At 37.9% G+C, this 27,526-nt stretch overlaps 1 protein-coding gene across 3 annotated transcripts in view; it reads right to left on the bottom strand.

Moving 5' to 3' along the window:
* LAP3 (leucine aminopeptidase 3) overlaps nt 1–27,526 on the bottom strand; it is a 143,662-nt gene that overhangs the window by 74,564 nt on the left and 41,572 nt on the right. For all 3 annotated transcript variants that reach the window (XM_070757391.1, XM_070757393.1, XM_070757392.1), the window contains exons 5-6: nt 6,006–6,165; nt 4,422–4,586 (exon numbers count right to left, since the gene is read on the bottom strand). In XM_070757391.1, the coding sequence (XP_070613492.1) occupies nt 4,422–4,586; nt 6,006–6,165 (325 nt within the window). The remainder of the gene's footprint in view (nt 1–4,421; nt 4,587–6,005; nt 6,166–27,526) is intronic.

Below are 27,526 nucleotides of genomic sequence, written 5' to 3'. Positions count from 1 at the left end.
GTAAAGAATGAGGGTGGCTGGAGGAATAAATGACAGGGGATCCTGGAACGTAAGGAGTAAGGGTGGCTGGAGGAATAAATGATATTGATAAATATATTAGATCTACTATTTCTTATCATATACACTCACAACCCCCTTAGACTATAAAGTCATACATTTCGATAATGTCTGTCACTGCAGACATCCCTTTCCCTCCTCCCTATCCCACCTCTTCCAATTTCATATGCTTTCATTTTTTCCTCCTTTTCCTCTTGTTTTTCTTCTTTCCTATGCTTTTACCTCCTTAATATACATTGTACATACTTATCTTCTGTGTTCTGTAATGTATAAATATATATAATTGCTGTTATAATATACGGATATGGATCATTTTATGTATAGTACAAGATCTTTTTTCATTATGTACCCCCTTCCTTTCCCCCTTTTCCTTTGTACCCCCTTCCCTACCCTTTTTTAATTATTTAAATTCAAAAAATTATTTTTTGAAAAAAATCTCCCCCCCCCAAAAAAAGTAAGATACTACATTTAGGCAAAATGTACCTTACAGTATATATGGTACCTTGCTCAATAGTAATAACTGTGAGAGGGATCTTGGAGTCTTAGTAGACAACCATTTAAATATAAGCCAGCAGTGTGCAGCAGCTGCCAAAAAAGCCAACACAGTTCTAGGCTACATAAACAGAGGGATAGATGCACAGAAGGCAGAAGAGAAGTGGGACTTTTTGGTTTGGTCCTTGAGATGGAAGAGACACTGGTGCTAGCTAAGACCTACCCTAGCTCTGGGGACAAAAGGCAGGGGGCAGACATGAATAGGTGTAGCAGACAACTATTGTCTCAGTGTCGGTCAGCCACTGATAGTCTGAACTTCTGAATCCTGTTGGATCTGTATTGGAATTCCTTTTTTGAATCTGTAGCGCTAAGAGTCAGGACACTTTTGGAGTGTGTGAGTCTCCACTGGAAAAAGAGTGGGTGGATGTTCTAGGACTTTCGTTATGATTGTGGTGACTGAGAGAAACTCCTGGTGTGTTGGAGGCATTTCCGGGGGAAGAGTAGTGAGTTTGACTTTCCATAGGCACTTAGATACTTCATTAGTCTACTGATGAGATACTCTTTTCCAGGGTTGCTGGCCATAAAGGGAAGAACCTATATGTTCTTGTGCTCAGGTACCAGGTCAGGACACAAAGTGTCAACATATTTTTTTGTAATAATGTGACCAAAATTGGGTGCATTATTTCAGGTGTGGTCTTACAATGGTTTTACAAAGTGGTACTAGTATGTCACGCATTCTTGATTCTATGTTCTGTTTATACAACCCTGCCTTTTTTATTGTTGCTGCGCACTGCTGGTTCATATTCAAGTACTCATCCACTAGGATTCCAAAGTCTCTCTCCCAGTTACTGTATTTGAGCACTTAATCTGTACTACTGTGTTTATTTTTCCTGCTTGAATGTTAAATTTTGCTTTTCTCCGCATTGTCAGCAAGTTGCTCTCCTGTTAGGGTTTGGTCGCAAACAACACTGGCAGACAACAAGGTGCGTGGCTGGCGTGAAGAACAGGGAGGTGACGGTGATGATGGAATGTCTGGGGGCAGCGCAACACAGCCGCTTATCAGCTATTCATACCTGTGGCTGTGTATGCGCTTCCAGCCATGATTGCCAGGATTCTGCACCATGCCATCGGGCCAGACATGTTGTTGTGACTGGATGTCCTGTCGTCACTGTTGTCTCCCTGTTCTTCATGCTGGCTGCACACCTTGTTGCCTGCCAGTGTTACACGTGGCCAGACCTGGCCAGAAGAGCAGCCAGCTGATGAGCAGCTGGCTGGTGCTGTCTTGACATGTCCCGCCGCTGCCTCGCCAGCGGACTCACCAGCTGTGATAGTTGCAGCTCCATGCTCCCTGCCAAGGACTCTTCACCCTCATGGTGGTGCTGCTCTTGGCCGCTCTGCAGCTTTGCTGGACAAGAGGTCAGTGGTGGTTCTACAGTATGATGGAGGAGGGAAGGGGAGATCGTCCCTTCCTCCTCCATCCAACTGCTCCTGCCTGGTGCAAGGCAATTTTTGGAACACAAAGGAAAAAAGGGTGATGTTTCCTCCCTCTTCCATTTGTCTGTCCCACTGCAGAGACGCCTGCAAGGATGTACAGGGCTGCCATGGAGCTGCTGCCCACTGAAGCGGTAGCTCACCCAACCAATTTTCCGCCAGTTTGGAGATATTCAATTAGACTGAATGGATTTGCTTTGTTCTCACATAAGTCATCCACAAGGAAAGGAGGATCGGTAGGAAAATCCCCCTCCCCCACTGATGTTAGGGTATTCAGATTATATCCTGGCATGTTTTGGAAGGAAGATGGTGCAGCTGCTTTTGCCTGTGGATTGTAAAATCAATAAAAAACAATATTTCAAGAGGGGAAGAAACCTTGCAACACACACACACACCAGCATGTGCACACAAATTAAGTGCATAAATTAACTGCAGAACTGTTTGCCTGAAGGGTTCCTTCAAGTCCCAGCAATAAAATCTACATGCTCAGTAGATCACAAAGTGGAAATAAGCAACAGCTGTGTAGAAGAATTTAAGCCATTTCAATATTAATACATGTAATGAACTTGTAACTATAATAGAGCTTGCAAATTATGGTTGTATGTTTTGATGGTGGTAAAGCAGATCACTGACATGACTGACCTAATCCTTTTTGTGTCAGCCATAAAGTGAACATCAACACAGAACAAACCCATTATTTGCTATGGGCTGAAAATGAGAAGTAACTGCTGGTTTTCAGTCTGGAGGCTGACAAATAAGATATCCAGTATTCTGCTTGAACAGACAAAGCAAACCTAAGCGTGAGAAGGGAAGTGGGATGGAAATTCAGGAGATCTATCTATCTATCTATCTATCTATCTATCTATCTATCTATCTATCTATCTATCTATCTATCTATCTATTGGATTTGTATACCGCCCGTCTCTGTGGACTCGGGACGGTTCACAACAAACATAGAATGCATAATAAAACAATTTGATCCAATTAATAACAGTTAAAAGACTTTAAAACATACTAAAAACTTAAAACATTCAATTATCATTCACTCAATCAATAGATCATTCTAAATACATTAGTTGGTCAGGGGGGAGAGATCTAATGACCCCAAGCCTGGTGGCAAAGATGAGTTTTCAAACTTTTTCGGAAAGCAAGGAGGGTGGGAGCAGTGTGAATCTCTGGGGGAGCTTGTTCAAGAGGGCTGGGACCCCCACAGAGAAGGGTCTTCCCCTAGGCCCCGTCAGCCGACATTGTCTGGTTTGCGGGACACTGAGAAGGCCATCTCTGTGGGACCTCACCAGACACTGGGATTCGTGCGGCAGAAGGTAGTCTCGGAGATAATCTGGTCCTATGCCATGTGGGGCTTTATAGGTCATAACCAACACTTTGAATTGTGTCAGAAACCAATCGGCAGCCAGTGCAGTCCACGGAGTGATGTTGAGATATGGGTATTCCTCGGGAGGCCTAATACTGCTCGCGCGGCTTCATTTTGGACGATTTGAAGTTTTCAAACACTCTTCAAAGGTAGCCCCATATAGAGAGCATTGCAGTAGTCAAGGTGATATGGGCATGAGTGACCATGAGCAAAGACTCCTTGTCCAAATAGGGCCGCAACTGATGCACCAGGCGAACCTGGGCAAACACCCCCTTGCCACAGCCAAAAGATGGTGTTCTAGGGTTAACTGAGGATCGAGGAGGACTCCCAAGCTGCGGACCCTCTCTGAGGGGGGGGGTAATAGTCCCCCCCCCCGGGTAATGGATGGACAGATGGAAGTGTTTTGGGGAGGCAGTACCCACAGCCACTCCGTCTTGTCTGGTTTGAGTTTGAGCACATCACTTCCACTGCTTCACTGAGTGGACACGGGGTGGAGATGTACAGCTGAGTATCATCAGCGTACTGATGGTAACTCACCCCGTGCCCAGATGCATTTCTCCACCAGATGCATCAAAGTAAGTATTCTACAGCAATTAAAAGATGTAAGGGATATATATGATTTTGACAAAATGGGAACTATGGGGAATTTCTATAGGAGGTCTAAATGAACAATGGGGTAGGGTTTAGATTAGGTGGTTTCATATGTTAATAGGTTCAGATGCATCAACCAATATTTGTCAGCCTTAGCAACTTTAAAAAGTGTGGACTTCTTAAAGCCAATGCTGGCTGGAAAATTCTGGGAGTTGAAGTTCACATTTCTTAAAATTGTCAAAGATAAGAAGCACTATTTGATGCATAGCATAACACTGGATAGAATGTTAAGCCCATACGACACTGGTACCTCAAATGCTAAACTAGCATCTGTCCCATGAATGTGACTGAGGCCCAGCTCTATTTAATCATTCTCAGAAATATGCTACCAACTAACCACCTCTTAAACTGAACTTACCTTTTATGAACAATCACGTGGCTACTGAAGCTTTTCAATTTGTCTTCAATGATGGTAGCAAATTTTGTTGGTGTGATATGGTTTGCAGGACCTTCCATAAGATACCTGGCCATATTCTGGCCTTCTGCATAACAAATCCCTTTCTGCCAGGCATCAACTCCATCACTAAGTAGAAAAACAAAATGTTTAGCTATAAAGTACTACTCTGGATTTTTCTTAAACAAAACAGAACTTTACATTCATGAAAGAGAAGATCAAGCTTGAAAACCCAGTTTGGGAATCATGTGAGTGGGCTGGAGAGTCTTCAAAGACAACAGATACCTAGAGGACAGGATGGAGAGCAGGAATTGCAGCTTCTGCCAGGCTTCTTCTTCCCTTCTCCCTTTCCCCTGCTCCCTGTCACGGGGTGTGTGGGGGTGAGGTGCGTTTGTGACATACTAGTCTTCCAATGCTTGAAGGGCTACCCCAAGGAAGAGGGGGACAACTTATTTACAAAACAATGGGTGGAAAATAATCAAAGAGAGAAGCAACTCAGGACTAAGGAGAAAATTCCTAACAGTGAAAACAATCAACTAGTGGAACAAATTGCCTTCAGTAATTGTGGATGCCCCATCATTGGAGGCTTTTAAAAAGAGACTGGACAGACAGAAATAGTCTGTGTGAGGAGGGGTTGGACTCCTCCAAAGTCCCTTCTAACTCTGTCACTGTTACTGTTACTATTATTTGAAGGGACTAAAGATGAATGTTGTTGGAAGTAAAAGGAAGGAATAGGTCAATATTAAAAGAGATATGCTATTTCTAATCAATCTTAATGGATTTTTCTTGACATCAGAACTGATATAATGATGCTTTAAGTATTTGATTATAGATAAGAGATGGGATATAGAAAGAAGATATCATCTGTTTTATTTACGTATAGAATCAGAGAATGCAATAAATTGCTAAAAGTGCTGATGAAAGGGAGTGACTTCTTCCTTGTTCTTTTCTATGTTTTTATTTTTATTCTTTAATTTTTTTTTAGTTTGTAGTTATTGTTGTACAGTATTTGTAAAAATGCTAATAAATTAGTTTAAAAAATTGATAACATTTCCCTGACTTAAAACTGGGTTCCCTCCATCACACAACTAAGGGAAACACTATCCATTGGCTCCTCTTTTCTAACGAGTTGATATTCCAGCAACTTTATCTATCTTGGTCCCCAACTATTCAGTTCTCTGCTATCCTTTACTGGGGCAATTTATTCAAGTTTAACTCCTTGGGGAAGCAAATCTATCAAGACTACGCAAACCAAACCACTCTGCCAATGCTCTTGATTCATTGGTTGATCACTGCTGGAATATAAATCATGTTTGCATATGGAAATAATTTGTTTATTTAAGGTCTTATGGTGACTTTCAGTAAATATGTCATTCAACAGCCTTTTATTTCTCAACACTCCATAGCAAACAAATTATTTCTGCAACAGAAGCACCATACCAAGGTGATGTTTCGGTCTACAGAGAGGGGCGGCATACAAATCTAATAAATTATTATTATTATTATTATTATTATTATTATTATTATTATTATTATTATTATTATTACCTGCCATGTAACTGAATTTCAATGGTGGGTTTCTTTTTTTGTTTCAGCTCCTCGTATTCAAAGATGCTGAGGGTGGCCCCTTCAGCTGCAGCTTGAGCATCTCCACAAGGGTCCACTTCAATATAAGGGAGTTCTAGGTCCTGTAGCTGCCTGCATCCAGCTAAACAAAAAAATACACATTAGAAAAATTATGATCAAGACAGAAGCAAGGAGGTGTTTTCTAGCAAACATACCTCCTGCCATAGGGAGTAGAAAGCAGCCAAGACAATCATTTCTGCAATCAATTAGAACAATTAGATGAGTTATGCAGAAGCCACTCCCTACAAGTAATTCAAGACTGGGAAAGTGACTTACCCAACTTTCTCATGTTAGAAATTGATGCCTGAGCAACCTCAGCTGGCCAAAGTACACATTACATTTTTTTAAAACCCCATTTTTGCAGTATGTGTCTTTATTTAGCTATGTTAAAAATTCAATTCTGCCAAAGGCCACTTTATCAGCCCAGTGAGTAACAGTAAAGTAAAATTACAGAATTAAAGATTTGGAAGCAATTCTGGAGATTTTTTAGTACAATCACCTGCTCAAGCAGGAAATCCTTTTTTTAAAAAATATTTTTTATTGTTTTCAAGGTAAAACGAACAAAGACATACAACATTAAACATTTAAGGAGCTACTATTGCTCCGCTTATCTTAGAAGTCTAACTAATACAAAATATAAAAAACTCTAACTGTTACAAGATCTAAGCAGAAAAACCACACTTGAAAATTACTTTATCATTAAATTTACTTATAGATTTTTAAAATTAAGATTATTAATTGAGTTTCTCTCTATATATTTTTTGTACCAAAAATAATAATAATATACTTATATATATATATATATATATATCAAAAAACAATAAGCAAATTATTAGTAATGCAAGAAAAATAAAAAATTTAATAATATAAACACTTCTGAATTAGTTACAATATGAACTATATAAACTATATAATTCTATCTTATAATTTTTAAGTAATCATTTATTCTTATATGTTTAATTTTTAATACTATTTTTAACATTCCACCAATCATATACTTTATCCCAAATTTTATAAAATTCTGTTTCAGTTTGATTGTTCAACCTTTTAGTCATCATATCTAGTTCTGCACACTCTATGATTTTTTTAAACACCTCAGAGTCTTTCGGTATCGTCTTCTCTTTCCATTTCTGCGCGAATGTTATTCGTGCCGCAGTCAATATATGTATTATTAAATAGTAAATATCTTTTTTATACTTTATATTTGAAATACGCAATAAAAAAAAATTCAGGAGATTTTTTAATCTTCTCCTTTGTTATTTCATTTATCCAATTCTCTACTTTATTCCAAAATATTTTTGTCTCCGGACAGGTCCACCATGTATGGTAATATGTACCAACTTCTTTTTTGCATTTCCAACAAATGGGCGATACCGAAGGAAACATTTTAGAAATTCTATATGGTGGAAGGTGCCATCTATAAAACATCTTAATTTGATTTTCTTTGAAAGAGATTGATTTTGTTATTTTCCAATTATAGGTCCATATCTTTTCCCAAGTATCTAAATCAATCTCTTTGCCAAAATTTTTGCACCAACTGATCATATTATCTTTCAGTATCCAACCTATCGTTCTATGATTTAGTAAATATTTATAAACATTTCCAATTGTTTTTGTTTGATTTTGGAATAATAATTTGCCCAGTACATTATTTTCTTTTTTAAAAATGTAAGTCTTTACGTCTATTTGATATCTAGAACTAATCTGCATATAATGCCACCAATCTAAGTCTATACCTAACTCGTATAACTCTTGTTTTGTTCTTAATTTTAATTGATTATTTAACAAATCACTATATTTCCAAATCTTACCTTTTCCTTTAAGATTTGGGTGTACTATGGCTTCAAGGGGTGAAACCCATTCTGGCATTACTAAAAAATGATTTTTCTTTATTTCATTCCACACTTCTATCAATGCCTTTCTAATAACATTATTTTTAAAATATGAGTGGGTTCTTAACTTATCATACCAAACAAATGCATGCCACCCAACCATCAAGTCGTGGCCTTCTAGGTTAAGCAATCTTTGATTTTCTAGTGTAAGCCATTCTTTTATCCATGTCAGAGCCGTGGCATGATAATATAGTTTCCAATTTGGAAGCCCCAGGCCCCCTCTCTCCTTACGGTCTTCTAATGAATTTTGTTTTATTCTTGATTTTTTACCTTGCCAAATAAATTTTCTTATTATCTTATTCAATTCGTCAAAGAATTTCGCTCCTGGATTTATCGGAATCACTTGAAAAAGGAATAGTATTTTTGGAAGGATATTCATTTTAACTGTGGAGATTCTTCCTACGAATGATAATTGTAAATTACTCCATATTTCTAAATCTTTTTTAATTTGACTTAATAATTTTAAGTAATTGTCGTTTTTTAAAGATAGGGCTTTGGGGGTCATCCATATCCCTAAGTATTTCACTTTTTTCGTGATCTTCATGTTTGATAAGTCTCCTAAGTGTTTTCTCTGTATTTCAGTCATATTTTTTGTTAGTATTTGTGTCTTTTCCTTATTTATTTTCAATCCTGCGACTCTCCCATATTCTTCAATCACATTTATTAAATTTAGGATAGATTCTATTGGGTCATCTAAAATAAAGACCACGTCGTCTGCAAATGCTTGTGTTTTATAAACTTCTTTTCTGATTTTCAATCCTTTTATTTTCTGATCTGCTCTTATTTTTATCAGCAATACTTCTAAAGTCAAAATAAACAACAATGGTGAAATTGGGCAACCTTGTCTTACTCCTCTTTGTATAACTACTTTTTCTGTTTGTTCACTATTTATTATAATTTTAGCAGTTTGTTCGGAATATATAGCGTCTATTATGTTAAAAAACTTTGTTCCTACTTCCATCTTATTTAATTGTATTTTCATAAAATTCCAGTCCACGTTGTCAAATGCTTTTTGAGCATCTAAAAATACTAGTGCCATTTGCTTTTCAGGGTGTTGTTCGTAGTATTCCAAAGTGTTAACAATTATTCTTAAATTATTTTTAATTTGTCTTCCTGGTAAAAACCCATTTTGGTCACTGTGTATCATGTTGTTTATAATACTTTTAAGTCTATTGGCAAATATTGATATAAAAATTTTATAGTCTACGTTCAACAATGAGATAGGTCTATAATTTTCAATTTTTTCTTTCTTGGTATCCGCCTTGTGTATTAAGGTTATTAAAGTTTCTGACCAGGTTTTTGGTAATTTACCTGTTGTCAATATTTGATTATATATCTCAAGCATGTTGGAAAAGAGTATTTCTAAATCTAGTTTGTAAAATTCAGCTGGTATTGCGTCTGGACCGGTCGCTTTATTATTTTTTTGATTCTTTATAGATTGTTTTAATTCTATATCTGTAACGGGTCTATTTAATCTTTGCTGTTGGGCTTCCGTTAAAACTGGAAGTTTTATTTGTTCCAAATATTTAAAAATTAAATCCTCACTTATCTCTTCTTTCTTATATAATTGTTTATAGAATTCCGAAGCTATTTCCTTTTTGTCTTCTATTCTATGTTTTATAGTACCTTTTGAATCCATTAGATTTTTTATAATTTTATTTTCTCTCTCTTTTCTAAGTTTATATGCCAGCCATCTTCCAGGTTTATTTGCATATTCAAAATAATCTTGTTTTGCTCTTTTTATCTTTTCTGCAATTGATTCTTGTTCTATTAATCTCAATTTATGTCTTATTAATTCTCTCTGATTTTTTAATTTGTCATCCTTATCCTCTTTTTGCATTAAAATTTCTAATTTTCTTAATTCTTCTACTAATGTTTCTTGGTATTCTTTCTTTTCTTTATTCTTTTTTGCTGTGAATGCTATTGTTAATCCACGTATATATGCTTTGGTTGTGTCCCATAAATTTTGAGGGGTAGTATCTGCATTTTTATTTATTTTTAAGAAAATCTTTAACTCCTTCTCTACCCATTGTATTCAGGATCTTTTATTATAATTCTATTCATTGACCAATTCTTTATTATCCTTTTACCTTTCCAATATATGGATAAAGGGTTATGATCGGCCCAAGTATTTGTTTCTATTTCTATTTCACTTATTTGTTCCATTATTTGAGTAGGAGCCCATGCCATATCAATTCTAGACCAAGTCTTATGTGGATTGGAATAAAAAGTATACTGTTTATCTTTTAAATGCTGTTCTCGCCATACGTCTTTTAATGCCAATTCTGTTCTCATTTTCCAAAATGATGCCGGTAAGATTACCTTTTTTTTCTTTTCTTTTCTTTTCCCATTATAATCCATTTGGTCATCTGATATTGCATTAAAGTCTCCTATTATTATCATATTTTCAATTGATAACTCATTGATTTTTTCATGTAGGTCTTTATAGAATTGTTTTTGATTATCATTTGGTGCATAAATTGAGACAATTGTTAAAGGTTTTATTTCTAAATCTAATTGTACTATCAAGATCCTTCCATCACCATCATTATATATTTCTTTAGATTCAATTAAATCATCAATATACATTGCTACACCTCTTTTCTTTTGGTTTGCCAAACTTGTGTATAATTTTCCCAATTTGGGATTCTTAAGAAGACTTCTTTTTGATTTTTTGATATGAACTTCTTGTAGGATGCTTATCTGGGCTTTTTGTTTCATAAGTTTAGTTAATACTTGGTTTCTCTTCCTGGGGTTATTTAATCCATTTACATTGACTGAAAATATTTTCAGATCATGTGTCATCTTTATTTATAGTACCTTTTGGGTTCTTTTGGTTCTCGAAGTCGGGTATCTAAAATTAAGTCTTGTGAGATCTGTAGTTGTTTCTGCCTTACCACCAACGCTTCTTCCCCTCCACCGCCCGTGGCCCCCATCAATTCGTCGCCAAGCTCTGATTGGATCCGAATTTGCGCAGTATTGTCCAGTCCACTTCGTGTGAGGAAAGATCGTGCTTGTTCTACACTTTCTATTTTCACTCTCGTTGATTGCCATGTTAGGGTCAAACCTTCTGGTATCAGCCATCTGAAAGGAATACTCTTTCTGATTAAAATACTTGTAAGAAAATAATATTGTCTTCTAGCCTCTCGGACTCTCTTCAGAACTTGTTTCAGAATCGCAATTTCTTTTCCATTACGTTGAAAAGACTCGTTTTTTGTGTATCTCAATATCGTATCTTTGACAATTCTTCTTGTGAACTTGATGTGGACTTCTCTGGGTAAATTGTGGCGCCTGACATATCCAGTCTGAACTCGGTAGACTTCGTCGATCTCTTTTACCAGGTCTGTTGGGTCCAACTGCAAAATGCCTCCCATAACTTCTGCCATTTTTGCGGGAAGATCTTCGTCTTTTTCTTCTTCGATGTTTTGAAACCTCAGTCCATGTTGAGCAGAGTGAAGTTCTAAATTGGTTATTGCTATGTCAAAGTCTCTACGGGCAGTGTAGTTACGGTCTTCATATTCTTCTACTCTCTGTCCCACATCTTGAATTTTCCCTTCTGTCACTTGTATTCTCTTTTCGCTGTCTTGTAATTTTTGTTGAATAACTTTTATATTTCCATCCATTTCGGCAACATTTCCTTTTATTTCAGTTAATTCAGTTCGAAGTTCTGCAATTTCTTTTTTAATTTCGTCTTTCATCTCCTTCATCTCTTGCCTCAGTTCCTGTAAGTAGGTTTTCATTTCCTCTTTGTCTGTGTTGCTTTGAGTTTTTGCCTCGGTTTGTAATGCCTTGATGTCAGCTAATGCTTCTTGGATAGTCTGAAGACCAGGGTCCATCGTATGCTTGTCTTTTTCTTTCTCTTTAGCTAACATTGTGGGTATGGTCATTTGTTGTAACGGTGATGAAGTTGGAGAAGTCCTAGGTGTTGAAGTTGGAGCGGGAGTAGTTGGTTGTTTTCGCGTTGTTATTGTAGTCACTGAAGTCACACTCTGTGCCCTGTGGGAACCTTTCATAGTCCAAAATTTACTGTTAATTATTTTATGTTAAAAAAAATATTTTAATCTGGATCTTATGTATCTTAATAGAAAAATGAAGCAGTAAAAGGAAAAAAGAAAGATTAAATATATTGATTTAATTCAATTAATGCTATAATTTATTGTTGAGTTTAATTAAAAGGAAAGTAAAAAAGAAAAAGAAAATAAAGGGGTAAAGGTAAAGAAAGAAAAAAAATATTTTGATGAGTTCCTAAATTCCTTAAGTGGGGATCAGGTGGGGGAAAGGAAGATGCCAATATTCTAGCACATATCTATTTAATAATAATTAAAAAAGAAGAAAAAAATATAAAAGAGAAAAAAAGGGGGAAGAGAAAAAGAGGAGAAGAAGAAAGGAGAAAAGTAAAAGGAAAGAAGGATAGAGAGGGTTTCTTCAAAGAGGGGTAGATAGAAAGTAAAATCAATACCTAGATAGAATTTCTTTTAAGAAGACAGGAAAGGGAGAGGAGAAATAAATATTCTATATATATAAAAAGAAAATAGAAAAATATATTTAAAATTATTTAAAAAATATACTTATATGTGTGGGAATGCAAAAATAAAATAAAATGAAATAATAAAATAAAATAAAAATTAATCCAATTAATAAACAGACTTTTTGTTAAAAAAGAGAGATATGTCAAAAACTCTAAGGAAAAAAGGGTTCAAAAATTTCTATTGTCCAAAAAAGAAAAAAAAAAGCCCAAAAAGAAACAGTAGGCCTAACTTATGCTCTAATAAAATTATCCAGAGAAAAAGGGAAAAAAGAGAAAAATAGGTCCAAAATCAATGTCCAGAATATTTCTAAATTCAAATACCAATAAGATGGTCCAAGTTTCTATACTATATATTTAAAAAGAGAGAGAACAACGAGAGTAAAAAAAAGTAAAAATACAAAAAATATCCTTACGCCTCTAAAATCAGACAAAAAATAGTCCCAGCAAGTCCAAGGAAAGATTTATAATAGAATAAAAATAATATCAAAAGTTTTAAGAATAGAAAAATAAGATGTATACTCCAAAATTCGTTTAAAATATTTATAGCTTCAGAAAAAATCCATTGAAAAGAAAAAAAACATAAATTGAATTAGTTCAGTTCATTAGTTCCACAATGCTCAATTGATTAATATATTTTACTTCATTCACTCCATGATTTCCAAGTCAAACTTTTAGTTTTAGAAGAGAAAAAATTGTAACAAGAAAAAATATACGAAGAAAAGGGAAAGTAGACACACCACACTATAATCTTAAGTAGCCAAAAAAAAAAAAAAAGTGAAAGTTATACTCAGTTGTAACAAAGGCAAGTAGTTCCGGCTGATCTTCTCCACCGCGGATGGATATCACTTACAGTTTTGTTCTTTTGTTATATTCGCCTTAGAGTTGAAAAAATCTTCTTTTTCCCAAACTTGTGAAGATACCAAAGGAATTCCGTGTGGTGCAGTGAGTCTCCTCTTTCTGCTGATCAATTATTTGTAGACTTCTTCTATTTTTTTAACCTTCCGCTGTCGGCGACCGCTACGGCTGTGTCCAGGCAGCCGCCTGGGCACAGCTCTCCATGTCTGCAGCTGCGGGGCTATCCCTCACCCCCGGGACTGTGGCGATCCGTCCCAGGGTGTCCGGGAGACCCCCTGTCCTGTGCCGATCCCTCCGGAATCGGCACCACGCGGATCCGCGTCCTGCAGGCTGGAAAGGAGGACCGCGGAGCCGGAGCTCAGCCTCCGTTCCTCCGGCGCGATCGGGCTCCACCCGGAAGTCTCAAGCAGGAAATCCTATACAAGTGATGGTGAACCTATGGCACGGGTATCACAGGTGGCATGCGGAGCTATATCTGCAGGCACATGAGCTGTTGCCCTAGCTCAGCTCCAACATACATGTGTGTGCCAGCCAGCTGATTTTTGGCTTGCACAGCGACTCTGGGAGGGCGTTTTTGGCCTCCAGAGAGCCTCTAGAGGGATGGGGTAGAGCATTTTACCCACCCCCACCCCCGGTTTCAGGGAACTCTTTGGAGCCTGGAGAGGGTGAAACAGAAGCATACTGAGCCCACTAGAAGTTGGGAAACAGGCCATTTCTGGCCTCCGGGGGGGGGCGGGGGAAGCTGTTTTCGGCCTCCTCAGGCATTGAATTATGGGTGTGGTACTTGTGCATGTGTGATGGTGCGCATCCATGCTTTTTCAGCATCCGAGGAAAAAAAGGTTCGCCATCACTGTCCTATACCATTCTAGACAAAAGGCTCTCTTCTTGAAAACCTCCAATGAAGGAGTACACACAACCAGGACCGCCGATAGCCTAGTATTACTGCTACTGGCGTCAGGGGCCCGGCGGCGGTGGTGGCTGTGGGACGAAAGCGCTGCCAGCCAGCCAAGGGGCTGCAAGAGAGGGCTTTCTTCGTGGGCTTCGGGAATGCCCGCCCCACCCCTCTCGCAGCCCCTTCGCTGGGAGCGCTTTCGTCCCAGTCTTCCAGCAAGGGGGCTGCAGTAGGGGCAGGGCAAGCATTCCTGAAGCGCTCGGAGAAAGGGCTCTCGCAGCCCCCTCGACGCCTCACAGCTGATCACTCTGCTGCCACCCCAGGGCTACTGCCCAATGCCGCTGCTAAGAGAGAGAGAGAAAGGGGGGGAGAGAGAGATAGCAAGAGAGAGAAGAGAAAGAAAACAAGAGAGAAAGAGAGAGAGATGAAAGTGGGGGAGAGAGAGCTAGCAAGAGAGAGAAGAGAAAGAAAGCAAGAGAAAGAAAGAAAGAGTGAGAGAGAAAGAAAGCAATAGAGAGAGAGAGAAAGAGAGAGAGAGAGAAAGAGAAAGAGCAAGAGGGGGAGAGAGAAAAAGAGAGAAATGACTCTTGATTTAAAGCATATGGTAAAAAGCACCCAAATAATAACAGAGAAAAAAACCCCCAGCCGTTTGTGTGTGTGTGTGTGTGAACTCTTGAACCATTTCCAATAGCTCACATCTAATTGGAAATGGTTCAAGAGTTCACACACACACACACACACACACACAAGGGGGGAGGAGACAGGGATGGGAAAAGAAGATAATAATAGTAATAGATTTTGGTTTTGTTTTATTATTAATTTCTTTTAATAAAAAAAGAAGGGAATTTTTTTCTTATTTGTTTATTTATTTGTTTATTTATTTATTTTCCTATGCCGCCCAGTCCCAAAGGGACTGTAGCTGAGACACTATACTTTTCTGCCCACACCGAAAAAAAATTAGAGGGAACATTGGCCCGCAGCAGTCATTGTGCCCAGCACCGTTCCCTGTAGGCTGCGCATGCCTGCGCATCCCAAAACGCCCCCCCGCGCACCCTTTTCCAAGGGCGCACACGGAGCCACGCCCCCCCACGCCCCCCCACGCCTCTAGCCCCCTTGCACCCCTGGCTACTCGCCGCTGCCCCCGCCTGATCCGCCTCTCTTTCTCCTCCGCTTCTCACCTTGGATCGCGGTGTCACGCTGTGATTGACAGCCTCCAAAGACATTGAGAAACATCCAGCAGTTAGATAGTTAACTCTGTTTATTAATGTAGCTCCTCCTTTGTGATGTAACCTGTTTGCTCACATCCTCCTCCTTGTAGGAAGAAGAAGATCTCTAGTTTTTAGAGAATCTCCATTACGCATCATCTTCATTAACCATGTAGATGTGCCATTTTATGTCTCTTCAGACAATCTTTATTTTTTTACTTTTTCTAATAAAAGTTTAGTTCATTCGAACATGCTCTGTCTGTACTTTAATAACCATCACCTCCGGAAGGTCCTGGCTCAGTCCCAGCGGGCTGAGCACCTTGCTAAGGTCACGGTCCTTCTAAATCCAACATGGTAAGCAGATGGACGGTTATTATTAAAGAAACAGACTCTGCTTACACTCCGTAAGCTCACTAGCTGTCCTCCAGATGCCAGCCAAGATGAAGAGAAATCCTCTCACGCAATCCTACATCGATTCCATCTCAAGCCAGCAGCTTGCTGAGCTTAAAGAGATTATCCGTGCCACGGATAATAAAAGGAAAACGATCATGTCTTTGCAACCTGAGACGGAACCCTCTGAGGCTGGCGACATTCACCAAACCGTAAGTCTCTCTTACATGATTGATGATCAAGTTGGGATTCGGGAGAAAGAAAGTAAATCTGCCCAAGGGTGCCCCTCAGGCAGTATTTCAAATCAGCCTAGTGACGAAGAAGCAGAGGAAGAAACTTTAACTCCCTTTCAATCTCAAACTCTCCTGTTGTCAGATCTGCCCTGTAAGGCTTCTGCCAAGACAAGGCATCTTGACGATCTGGTTTCTCTCACTTCTGCTAGAATAAAGGGGACACCCCTGAATCTGGAGAAAATTGAGGGAATCATTGAAAAACATGAGAGAGAAATTCATCAGTTAGAGTCATTCTGTCTTCACTTTGATAATTTACCTACTATGAAAAATAATGCGCAGAGAGAAATTTACTTCAGTTACTTAGAAAAAGCTAATGAAGCAAGAACTGAATTAAGATCTTTGAAGAAACTCCAACTTAAATTAATTACAGAAAAGATGGAGTCAGTGTCCTTGGAAGAAGCCACGTATGCCCAGTCTCAAAAAGCAGATAGTGTAGGAATGTACTCCTCCTATCCAGCCGAAGACACACATGCGCAAAAGGGACACACTTCGGTGATCACTCACTTCTACCCTGCCACCTTATCTAACATAGAGGCCCTTCCAGAGGGAGAAGGGAGGGCAAGATTGCCCACAGAAAAAAAAATGGAATATTTGCCTTTTGCAGCCGGGAGCCGCAGGGGGGTCAATTCACCCACTGCAGCAACTTACGCAGCAGCGGCCACTAGTGGATGGAATGCCCGAAAGGCACAAACTTTTCCTGAAGCCAATGTATATGATGTGAAGTCTAATGTCTCTAGAGCTTCTCTCGCCGCACAGATGCAAAGGGACCCAATCCCTCAAATTCCAGGCATTTCTGTTTCACCACAGAGGCCACCAGTCCTTACTCCACAGATGCCAACGCAGCTTCCCCAGATGGCTCAGCCACCAGGTTTGCCAGCAGGGGTTGGGGCCCAACTCCAGCCACTGCAAGCAGTTCAGATGACTGCATCTACAAGGCAAACCATTACATCTTCTGCATTGAAAGGTGAGTTCGTGCTGTTGCCAAATAGACACAACTACAGGAAGTGGCTTCACAGGATTAATTTGCACCTACTGGCTCACGACATAGATGGGATTGCTCACAATCCCCCAGTAAGGCGCTGGACTGAAGAAGAAAGAGAAGCTGACATAAAAGCCAAGCTACTCATTCTTATGAGCATAGACTCACAATTGTCAATGAGGTACACTCATGACATCACTTCTGCTGAGATATTAGAGTCACTAGACGGCATGTTTAGGCCAGTATCAGATGAAGGCAACTACATCCTGATATCCAAGTTTACCAATACTAAACTTCCAACTGGGAGTGAACTTGCTCCACACTTATCTAAGATGCTAACCATGCACAGAGATTTAGAGGAGAGAGGATACCGCTATGACGACAATCAAGTCAATGCTGCTATCATAACTTCCCTTGGTCCTGAATGGAGGGAAGTCATTTACAAGTTCAGTATACTTCCATTGGCCCAAAAGACCAGAGACTCTGTAACATGCTAACTGAAGAAGAGTTGCTGCGTACTAGCCTTAGACCTATGTCAGCAGCATTCAAACCTAACTTGGCAAAGAGCGGTCAACAGAAAACTAGTACTCCAAAGTACCCACGCCAGAAGCAACCTAAGAAGGATGACACTCACAAGTCGGCTGATTTGCAAAGTGTCCACTCTGGCACACATGACCCTTCACCTTATCCAACTCAACCAAAGGGCGCACAGAAGAAAGGATCCCGAGGAAAGAGTTCTGGGACTGCAAAGACAACTCCCAAAGACTCCAAAGATGAGAAAGCTACTTACGTTAGTACCATCCTCCTCAACACTGTTCCTGAGAAGAGTCCACTCTACGACATACGTGAGTTATGGACCCTAGACAGCGGAGCAGCGGTGCACATCGCGTACCGGAAGGAATCCTTCACTGAGCTACACCAGACAGATGTCAAGGAATTGATTGGATTTGGGGATCTACACTCCAAGGTGAAAGGAAAAGGAAAAGTCTTCGTCAAAGAACTGGACTCCCTTGTCTCAAATGTTTTCTACGTTCCAACTGCCAAGAACAACATCCTTAGTGGATATTGCCTGAGAGAAGAATTGAAGGTTGTAATAAACTTTGAACTCACAGACACTAACATCATCAAGGATGGCAAACTTCTTGCTACTGCCATTCCCATTAAAGGTGTTTTTTATTTAAAACCTAAACCTCCAATGAAAGGTGGTGTAAGTATAAGCGTTCCAATGGGTGAAAGCACAGGTCCAGAGAGAAAACCTGGTGCAACTACTAGTTCAGAGGCTTCTAAAGCCAATGAAATCCATGAGGTTCCTAATACTGTTACAAATGTTAAACATATATTAACAAACAAATCTTTTCATTCCAGGTGTGTCCACAGATGGCATCGTCGCTTGGGGCATGCTTCTTACCCCGTCTTAGCAAAGATGTCTGAATATGTTGATGGTTTCAAAATTGATGGGACTTGCCAAGTTTACTTAGATTGCAAAATTTGTAACTCAGCCAAGTCCAAAAATTCACCGATACCTAAGGTTGCTGTCCGATTGTGTTCACGCATTTTTGAATTGGTCCACACCGACGTTGTCGGTCCATTTCGGCCTACTGTTGGTAAACGTAAGTATTTCTTAACTGTAGTTGACAGTTACTCACGATTTGGCTATGTTTTTCTTTTAAAACAAAAATCAGAGGCGTTTGAGGTCTTTAAAGACTTTGCTGCAGAGATACTCACCCAACACTATGTCTGGATCAAGCGAATTCAAAGTGACCGTGGAGGCAAATTCATGTCGCAACAATTCCAAGGATGGATGGCCAGGAATGGAATCCGCCAGCAGACCTCAGCACCTGCGACGCCGGCTCACAATGGTATTTGTGAACGGAGGAACGGGATCTTGCAGACGATGTTTCGTTGTCTCCTTGAGGATGCAGGCTTGGACTTTTCATACTGGGGCGAAGCAGTAAGGTATGCTAATTACATTGTTAACAGAACATGGAGTAGCGTCATACAAGACACTCCATATCACTTGCTTCATGCCAAGAAGCCTGATGTTCAAAACATCTACATTTTTGGTTGTTATGCCACTGTTAACATTCCACTTGAACAAAGAAGGAAAGGAGGTCCTGTGTCAGAAAGAATGAGATTCATCGGCTTTGATGAAGTCTCCAAGTACCACAAATTTGCTGACTCTCATCACAGAGTTTATATTTCTAATTCAGCCAAATTTGAGGAAGACACAAATTGGTCCAGTATACATAGTAATGATACTTCAGTTTATTTTCCTAAGGAAGGTGTGGCGATACCTGATGCCCAGGGAGCAGTGCCAGATATTCCGAATGTTCCAGACGATGAACAGCCTTCGACAGTCGCAGAGGAAATCCCTGGCGATGAACTTGAAGGCGGAGATGATGATGAAGGATGGACCAGCGTTCCAAGACGTTCAAAGAGAACCACTAAAGGAACTCCTCCAAAGAGATTTGCACAGCAAGTATCTGAATCTCCTTTTCTTTTCATGTGTAATAATCTTACACTTCCACCTGATCATTTTCACCAGATCAAACTTTTGCCTGAATCTGAACAAGAAAAATGGTATGAGGCTATGGAACGCAAACTGGACTGCCTAAAGAAACTTAAGGTGTTCCAACAGGTGGAGCCTCCCAACAAGAAGAAAGCCATTGGCACACGCTGGGTGTATAAGCTCAAACAGAAACCTAATGAAGGAAAACTATATAAAGCTAGACTTGTAGCTCAAGGATTCTCTCAAGTTTATCCGGATGACTACACTGACACATATTCACCCACAGTCAAAAATGAGAGTGTCAAGATTGCCCTAATCACTGCTATTGCTTTGGACTTAGAGGTTTTTCAGTTTGATGTAGAGACTGCCTATTTGAACGCTGATCTGAATGAAGAGATCTACGTCAAGGGTGCTCCCGGGTTCCAGGACCGAGAAGGTGAAGTCTGGTCTCTGAGCAAGTCTTTATACGGCCTCAAACAGAGTGCCCTTATGTGGTACAAGTTGTTATCCCAAAAGCTAAATTCGATGGGCTTTATTAAGTCCATCCCTGATGAATGCGTGTTCACAAAAGGGCAAGGTAAGACGTATGAAATTGTTCTTGTTTATGTTGATGATATTGTTCACATAGGTCCAAATGAAAGCACCAGTAAAACTTTTGCTAAGGGTCTTGAGAAACATTTCACCTTAAAAAGCCTAGGGCATATTAATGACTATCTAGGTGTTCAGTTTGAGAAAACTGAGAAAGGGTTCTCTCTTTCACAAGAAAGTAAGGTTGACCAGCTCTTGCAGAATTGTAATATGTCTGATGCGAAAACTTGTCGTTCTCCTATGCAGACTGATTTTTACAGGTTAACCCGAGAAGAGTATCCTGCTTTTGACAACAAAACACTGTACCGGTCAGTGATTGGATCGCTATTGTACATCAGCAGTTGGACAAGACCTGACATTTCGCTGAGTGTGAATCTACTGTCCAGATACGTTGGCAACACAACCACGTTTCACTGGTCTTGCATAAAGAGACTGTTGAGATACATGAAGCTCACAAAGGACAAGAAGTTGTACCTCGAGCCGAATCATGTTGAGTACCCCGAAGTGATTTGTTATGCAGATGCTGACTGGGCAAGTGACACAGAAACACAAAAAAGTACTTCTGGTTATGTACTGTTTTTAAATGGTTGTCCTTTCTTTTGGAAAGTTAGGCAGCAGAATTTTATTTCTTGCTCTTCAACTGAGTCTGAATATGCATGTGTTTCTGATTGCTGTAATGAGTTAACCTCTCTTTTTAATCTCATTGATAGTATTTGGGAAAGTCCAAAGAAACCAATTGTTATTATGGAGGATAACATTTCAGTCACATATATTGCTGAAGCTGAATTTGTTGGAGCTCGTTCACGGCACATTGACATCCGGTATCAAAATACCAGAGAGAAGGTGAAAGAAGGATTCGTAAAACTTCAGTATGTACCTACTACTGAGCAGATCGCTGACTTGCTGAATAAGCCGTTGCCAGCTGATCAACATGAATACCTCACCAACAAGATGTGCCTTAAGTGAACTGATGCCTTGATGTCCTGATGTCCCTTATGTCTCTGATGACTGACAAAGAAGGGGTGTCACGCTGTGATTGACAGCCTCCAAAGACATTGAGAAACATCCAGTAGTTAGATAGTTAACTCTGTTTATTAATGTAGCTCACAGCGGGGGCCGGCGAAGGTGATTTTCAATGTCGGGCGCGCAGCCAGCGAAGGTTTTTCTTACTTTGAACGTTCCGGGCGAGCTGGCAGGGGGATGGGGAGAGCGTGCGCCGGCCCGCGCACCCGACATTGAAAATCACTTTTGGAAGGACTTCCGGGTGGAGCCCGATCGCACCGGAGGAGCGGAGGCTGAGCTCCGGCACCGCAGTCCTCCTTTCCACCTTGCAGGACGCAGATTCGCGTTGTGCCGACTCCGGAGGGGTCGGCCCAGGACAGGGGGTCTCCTGGACACCCTGGGACAGATTGCCGCGGTCCCGGGGGTTAGGGACAACCCCGCAGCTGCAGGCATGGAGAGCTGTGCCCAGGCGGCTGCCTGGACACAGCCATAGCGGTCGCCGAAAGAGGAAGTTTAAAAATAGAAGAGAAGTCTACAAATAACAGATCAGCAGATAAAGGAGATTGACAGCACCACACAGAACTCTTTCGGTATCTATACAACTTTGGGAAAAGAAGATCTTAAACTTTAAGGCGAATATAACAAAAGAAGAAAACTGTAAGTGATATCCATACGCGGAGGAGAAGATTAGCCGGAACTACTTGTCTTTGTTACAATTGAGTATAACTTTTATTTTTTATTTTTTTAACCTTAAGATTATAGTGTGGTGTGTCTACCTTCCTTTTCTTTTATTTTTTCTTGTAACATTTTTGATATATAAATTTTTTCCTTCTTTTTTCACAAAACTAAAGTTTGATTTGGATATTATGGAGTGGATGAAGTGAAATATATTAATTAATTGAATACTGTAGAATCAATGAACTGAACTAAATCCAATTTACGCTATTCTAATGGAATTTTACTGAAGTTACAAATATTTGAAATGAATTTTGGACTATCCATTCTATTTTTCTATTTTTAAAATTTTCGACATTATTTTTATTCCCTTTTTAATCTCTTCCTTGGACTTCCTGGGACTATGTTTTGTGTGATACTAGAGGCGTAAGGATATTTCTTATATTTTTATTTTTCTATTTTTCGTTGTGTTGTTTTTTTTTAAACAAAGAAACTTGGACTATTTTATTAGTATTTGAATTTGGAAATTACACTGGACATTGCTTTTGGACTTATTTTTCTTTTCTTTTTTTCTGGATAATTTTACTAGAGCATAAGTTAGGCTCACTTTATTTGGACTCATTCGAAATTTTTGGATTTTCTTTTTTCTTTAGAACTTTTGATATATTTCTCTTTTCTAACTAAAAGTGTGTTCACTACAACTACCCTTTGACTAATCTTTATTTTTTCATATATATATATATATATATATATATATATATATATATATATATATATATATGTAGATTGTTCTGAGTTCGGGTTTTGCCCTGTGTAATGTTTTGCATGTCTATGCGACGTTTCGGTGAAATCACATTCACCATCATCAGGCTGGAGTTCCAATCTTTGTGTTTTACGAAAACAAATATATATATATATATATATATATATATATATATTCGAATATTAGAAATAATCCTACATATATTTTTTCATATTTTTTTAAATATATAAAATATTTTCTCTTCCTCTCTCTTTTTTTTCCTTTTAAAAGAAACTCTCTCCAGTTGTTTTTTCTTCCTATTTGCCTTTCTTTTAAGAAATCTTTTGTATTTTTCTTCCTTTTTACTTTTTTCTTTCCTTCTTTTCTTTTTTCTCTCTCTCCCTTTTCTATCTTTTATCTTCAATTATTATTATTTTTTCCCCTTTTAAAATCACATTTATATCTTTTGTCTTTTCCACTATTAAATAGCTATGTGCTAGAATATTCGTTTCTTCCTCTCGCCCACCTGATCCCCCTTTTAAGGAGCCTAGGAACTTACTGAAATATTTCTTTACCTTTCCCCCCCTCCTTTCTTTTTCCCTTTTTTTTCTTTTCTTCTATTTTCTTTTTCAATTAAACCAAATGATTAATTATAGTACTAATTGAATTGAATTGATATATTTAATTTCTTTCTTTCCTTTTTCCTTTGTTCCATTTTCCTATTAAGAATATATAAGATTTAGATTAAAATAATTTTTAAAATAAAATAATAATAGTGATTTGGATTATGAAAGGTTCCCACAGGGCACAGAGTGTGACTTCAGTGACTACAATAACAACGCGAAAACAACCAACTACTCCCGTCTCAACCTCCACACCTAGGGTCTCCCCAACTTCATCACCGTTACAACAAAGGACCATACCCACAATGTTGGCCAAAGAAAAAGAAAAAGACAAGCCTACGATGGACCCTAGCTTTCAGATTATCCAAGAAGCTCTAGCAGACATTAAGGCATTACAAACCCAGGCAAAAACTCAAAGTGATACAAACAAAGAAGAAATGAAAACTTACCTACAAGAACTGATGCAAGAGATGAAGGAGATGAAAGACGAAATTAAAAAAGAAATTGCGGAACTTAAAACTGAATTAACTGAAGTAAAAGGGAATGTTGTCGAAATGGACGGAAATATAAAAGTCATGCAACAAAAACTACAAGACAGCGAAAAGAGAATACAAGTGACAGAAGAAAAAATCCAAGATGTGGGACAGAGAGTAGAAGAATATGAAGACCGTAACTATGCAGCCCGCAGAGACTTTGATATAGCAATAACCAATCTAGAACTCAACTCCGCACTACATGGTTTGAGGTTCCAAAACATTGAAGAAGAAAGAGATGAAGATTTGCCTACGAAAATGGCAGAAGTCATGGCAGCTATTTTGCAGTTAGACCCAACAGACCTGGTAAAAGAAATCGACGAAGTCTACCAAGTCCAGACTGGCTATGTAAGGCGCCATAATTTACCCAGAGAAGTCCATATTAAGTTCACAAGAAGAATCGTCAAAGACGAGATACTGAGATACACAAAAAACGAGTCCTTTCAACGCAATGGGAAAGAAATCACGATTCTGAAACAAGTTCTGAGAAGAGTCCGAGAGAGTAGAAGACAATATTATTTTCTTACAAGCATTTTAATCAGAAAGAACATTGTTTTCAGATGGCTGATACCAGAAGGTTTGACCCTAACATGGCAATCAACGAGAGTGAAAATAGAAAGTGTGGAACAAGCAAGATCTTTCCTAGCACGCAGTGGACTGGACAGCACCGCACAAATTCAGACTCAACCAAAGCCTAACGATGATATGATGGGGGCCACAGGTGGTGGAGGGGAGGAAGCATTGGTGGTGAAGCAGAAAGAACTACAGATTTCACAGGATTTAATTTTGGATACTCGACTTCGAGAACCAAAAGAAGTTAAAAGGTACTACAAATAAAGATGACACATGATCTGAAAATATTTTCAGTCAATGTAAATGGATTGAATAACCCAAGGAAGAGAAACCAAGTATTAACTAAACTTACGAAACAAAAAGCCCAGATAAACATTCTACAAGAAGTCCATATCAAAAAATCAAAAAGAAGTCTCCTTAAAAATTCAAAATAGGGGAAATTATACACTAGTTTGGCCAATCAAAAGAAAAGAGGTGTAGCAATGTATATTGATGAACTAATTGAATCAAAAGAAATATATAATGATGGGGATGGAAGGATCTTGATAGTACAATTAGATTTAGAAAGAAAACCACTAACAATTGTCTCAATTTATGCACCAAATGATAATCAAAAACAATTTTATAAAGAGTTGCATGAAAAAATTAATGAGTTATTAATTGAAAATATGATAATAATAGGAGACTTTAATGCAATCTCAGATGACCAAATGGATTATAATGGGAAAAGAAAAGAAAAGAAAAAAAGGGTAATCTTACCGGCATCATTTTGGAAAATGAGCTCAGAATTATCATTAAAAGATATATGGCGAGAACAGCATTTAAAAGATAAACAGTATACTTTTTATTCCAACCCGCATAAGACATGGTCTAGAATTGACATGGCTTGGGCTCCTATTCACATAATGGAACAAATAAGTGAAATAGAAATAGAGACAAATACTTGGGCGGACCATAATCCTTTATCCATATATTGGAAAGGTAAAAGGAGAATAAAGAATTGGTCAATGAATAGAACTATAATAAAAGATCCTGAATATAAGAAATGGATAGAGAAGGAATTAGAGATTTTTTTAAAAATAAATAAAAATACAGATACCACTCCTCAAAATTTATGGGATACAACTAAAGCATATATACGCGGACTAACAATATCATTTATAGCAAAAAAAAAATAAAGAAAAGAAAAAATATCAAGGAACACTAGTAGAAGAATTAAGAAAATTAGAAATTTTACTGCAAAAAGAGGACAAGGATGACAAATTAAAAAATCAGAGAGAATTAATAAGACACAAACTGAGATTAATAGAACAAGAACCAATTGTAGAAAAGATAAAGAGAGCAAAACAAGATCATTTTGAGCATGCGAACAAACCTGGAAGATGGCTGGCATATAAACTAAGAAAAGAGAGAGAAAATAAAATTATAAAAAATTTGACAGATTCAAAAGGTACAATAAAACATAGAATGGAAGATAAAAAGGAAATAGTATTGGAATTTTATAAACAATTATATAAGAAAGAAGAGATAAGTGAGGATTTAATTTTCAAATATCTGGAAAAAATAGAACTTCCAGTTCTAACCGAAACACAACAGCAAAGATTAAATAGACCTATTACAGATATGGAATTAAAACAATCCATAAAGAACCAAAAAAATAATAAAGCGACTGGTCCAGACGCGTTACCAGCTGAATTTTATAAATTAGAACTAGAATTTTTTTTTTTCAAACATGCTTGAGATATATAATCAAATATTGACAATAGGTAAACTACCAAAAACCTGGTCAGAAACTTTAATAACCTTAATACATAAGGCTGATACTAAGAAAGAAAAAATTGAAAATTACAGACCTATTTCATTGTTGAACGTCGATTATAAAATCTTCATATCAATACTCGCCAATAGATTTAAAAGTATTATAAATAATATGATACATAGTGATCAAAATGGATTTTTACCAGGAAGACAAATTAAAAATAATGTAAGAATAATAGTTAACACTTTGGAATATTATGAGCAGCATCCTGAAAAGCAAATGGCACTTATATTTCTGGATGCCAAAAAAGCATTTGACAATGTGGATTGGAATTTTATGAAAATACAATTAAATAAGATGGAAGTAGGAACAAATTTTTTTAATATAATAGACGCTATATATTCTGAACAAACTGCTAAAATTATAATAAACAGTGAACAGACAGAAAAAGTAGTTATACAAAGAGGAGTAAGACAAGGTTGCCCAATATCACCATTGTTATTTATTTTAACTTTAGAAGCATTGATGATAAAAATAAGAGCAGACAAGGAAATAAAAGGATTGAAAATTAGAAAAGAAATTTTTAAGATACAAGCATTTGCTGACGACGTCGTGTTTGTTTTGGATGACCCAACAGAATCCATTTTAAATTTAATAAATGTGATCGAAGTATATGGGAAAGTTGCAGGATTGAAAATAAACAAAGAAAAGACACACATATTAACAAAAAATATGACTGAAATACAGAGAAAATATTTAGGAGACCTATCAAACATGAAGATCACGAAAAAAGTGAAATATTTAGGGATATGGATGACTTCCAAAGCCGTATCCTTAAAAAATGACAATTATTTAAAATTATTAAGTCAGATTAAAAAAGATTTAGAAATATGGGGTAATTTACAATTATCACTTGTAGGAAGAATCTCCACAGTTAAAATGAATATTCTTCCAAAAATATTGTTTCTTTTCCAAGTGATCCCAATAAATCCAGGAACGAAATTCTGTGCCAAATTGAATAAGATAATAAGAAAATTTATTTGGCAAGGTAAAAAATCAAGAATAAAACAAAATCCATTAGAAGATCATAAGGAAAGAGGAGGCCTAGGTCTCCCAAATTGGAAACTATATTATCACGCCACGGCCCTGGCATGGATAAAAGAATGGCTGACACTAGAAAATCAAAGATTGCTCAATTTAGAAGGGCACGACTTGATGGTCGGTTGGCACGCATTTGTATGGTATGATAAATTAAAAACCCACTCATATTTTAAAAATAATGTTATTAGAAAAGCATTGATAGAAGTGTGGAATGAAATAAAGAAAAACCACTTTTTAGTAATGCCAGAATGGGTTTCACCCCTTGAAGCCATTGTATACCTGAATCTTAAAGGAAAAGGCAAGA

The sequence above is a fragment of the Erythrolamprus reginae genome, chromosome 7 (assembly GCF_031021105.1).
Source record: "Erythrolamprus reginae isolate rEryReg1 chromosome 7, rEryReg1.hap1, whole genome shotgun sequence".
NCBI lineage: Eukaryota > Metazoa > Chordata > Lepidosauria > Squamata > Dipsadidae > Erythrolamprus > Erythrolamprus reginae.
Note: the sequence above shows the minus strand (reverse complement) of the source record. Positions and strands in the feature narration are given on the sequence as shown.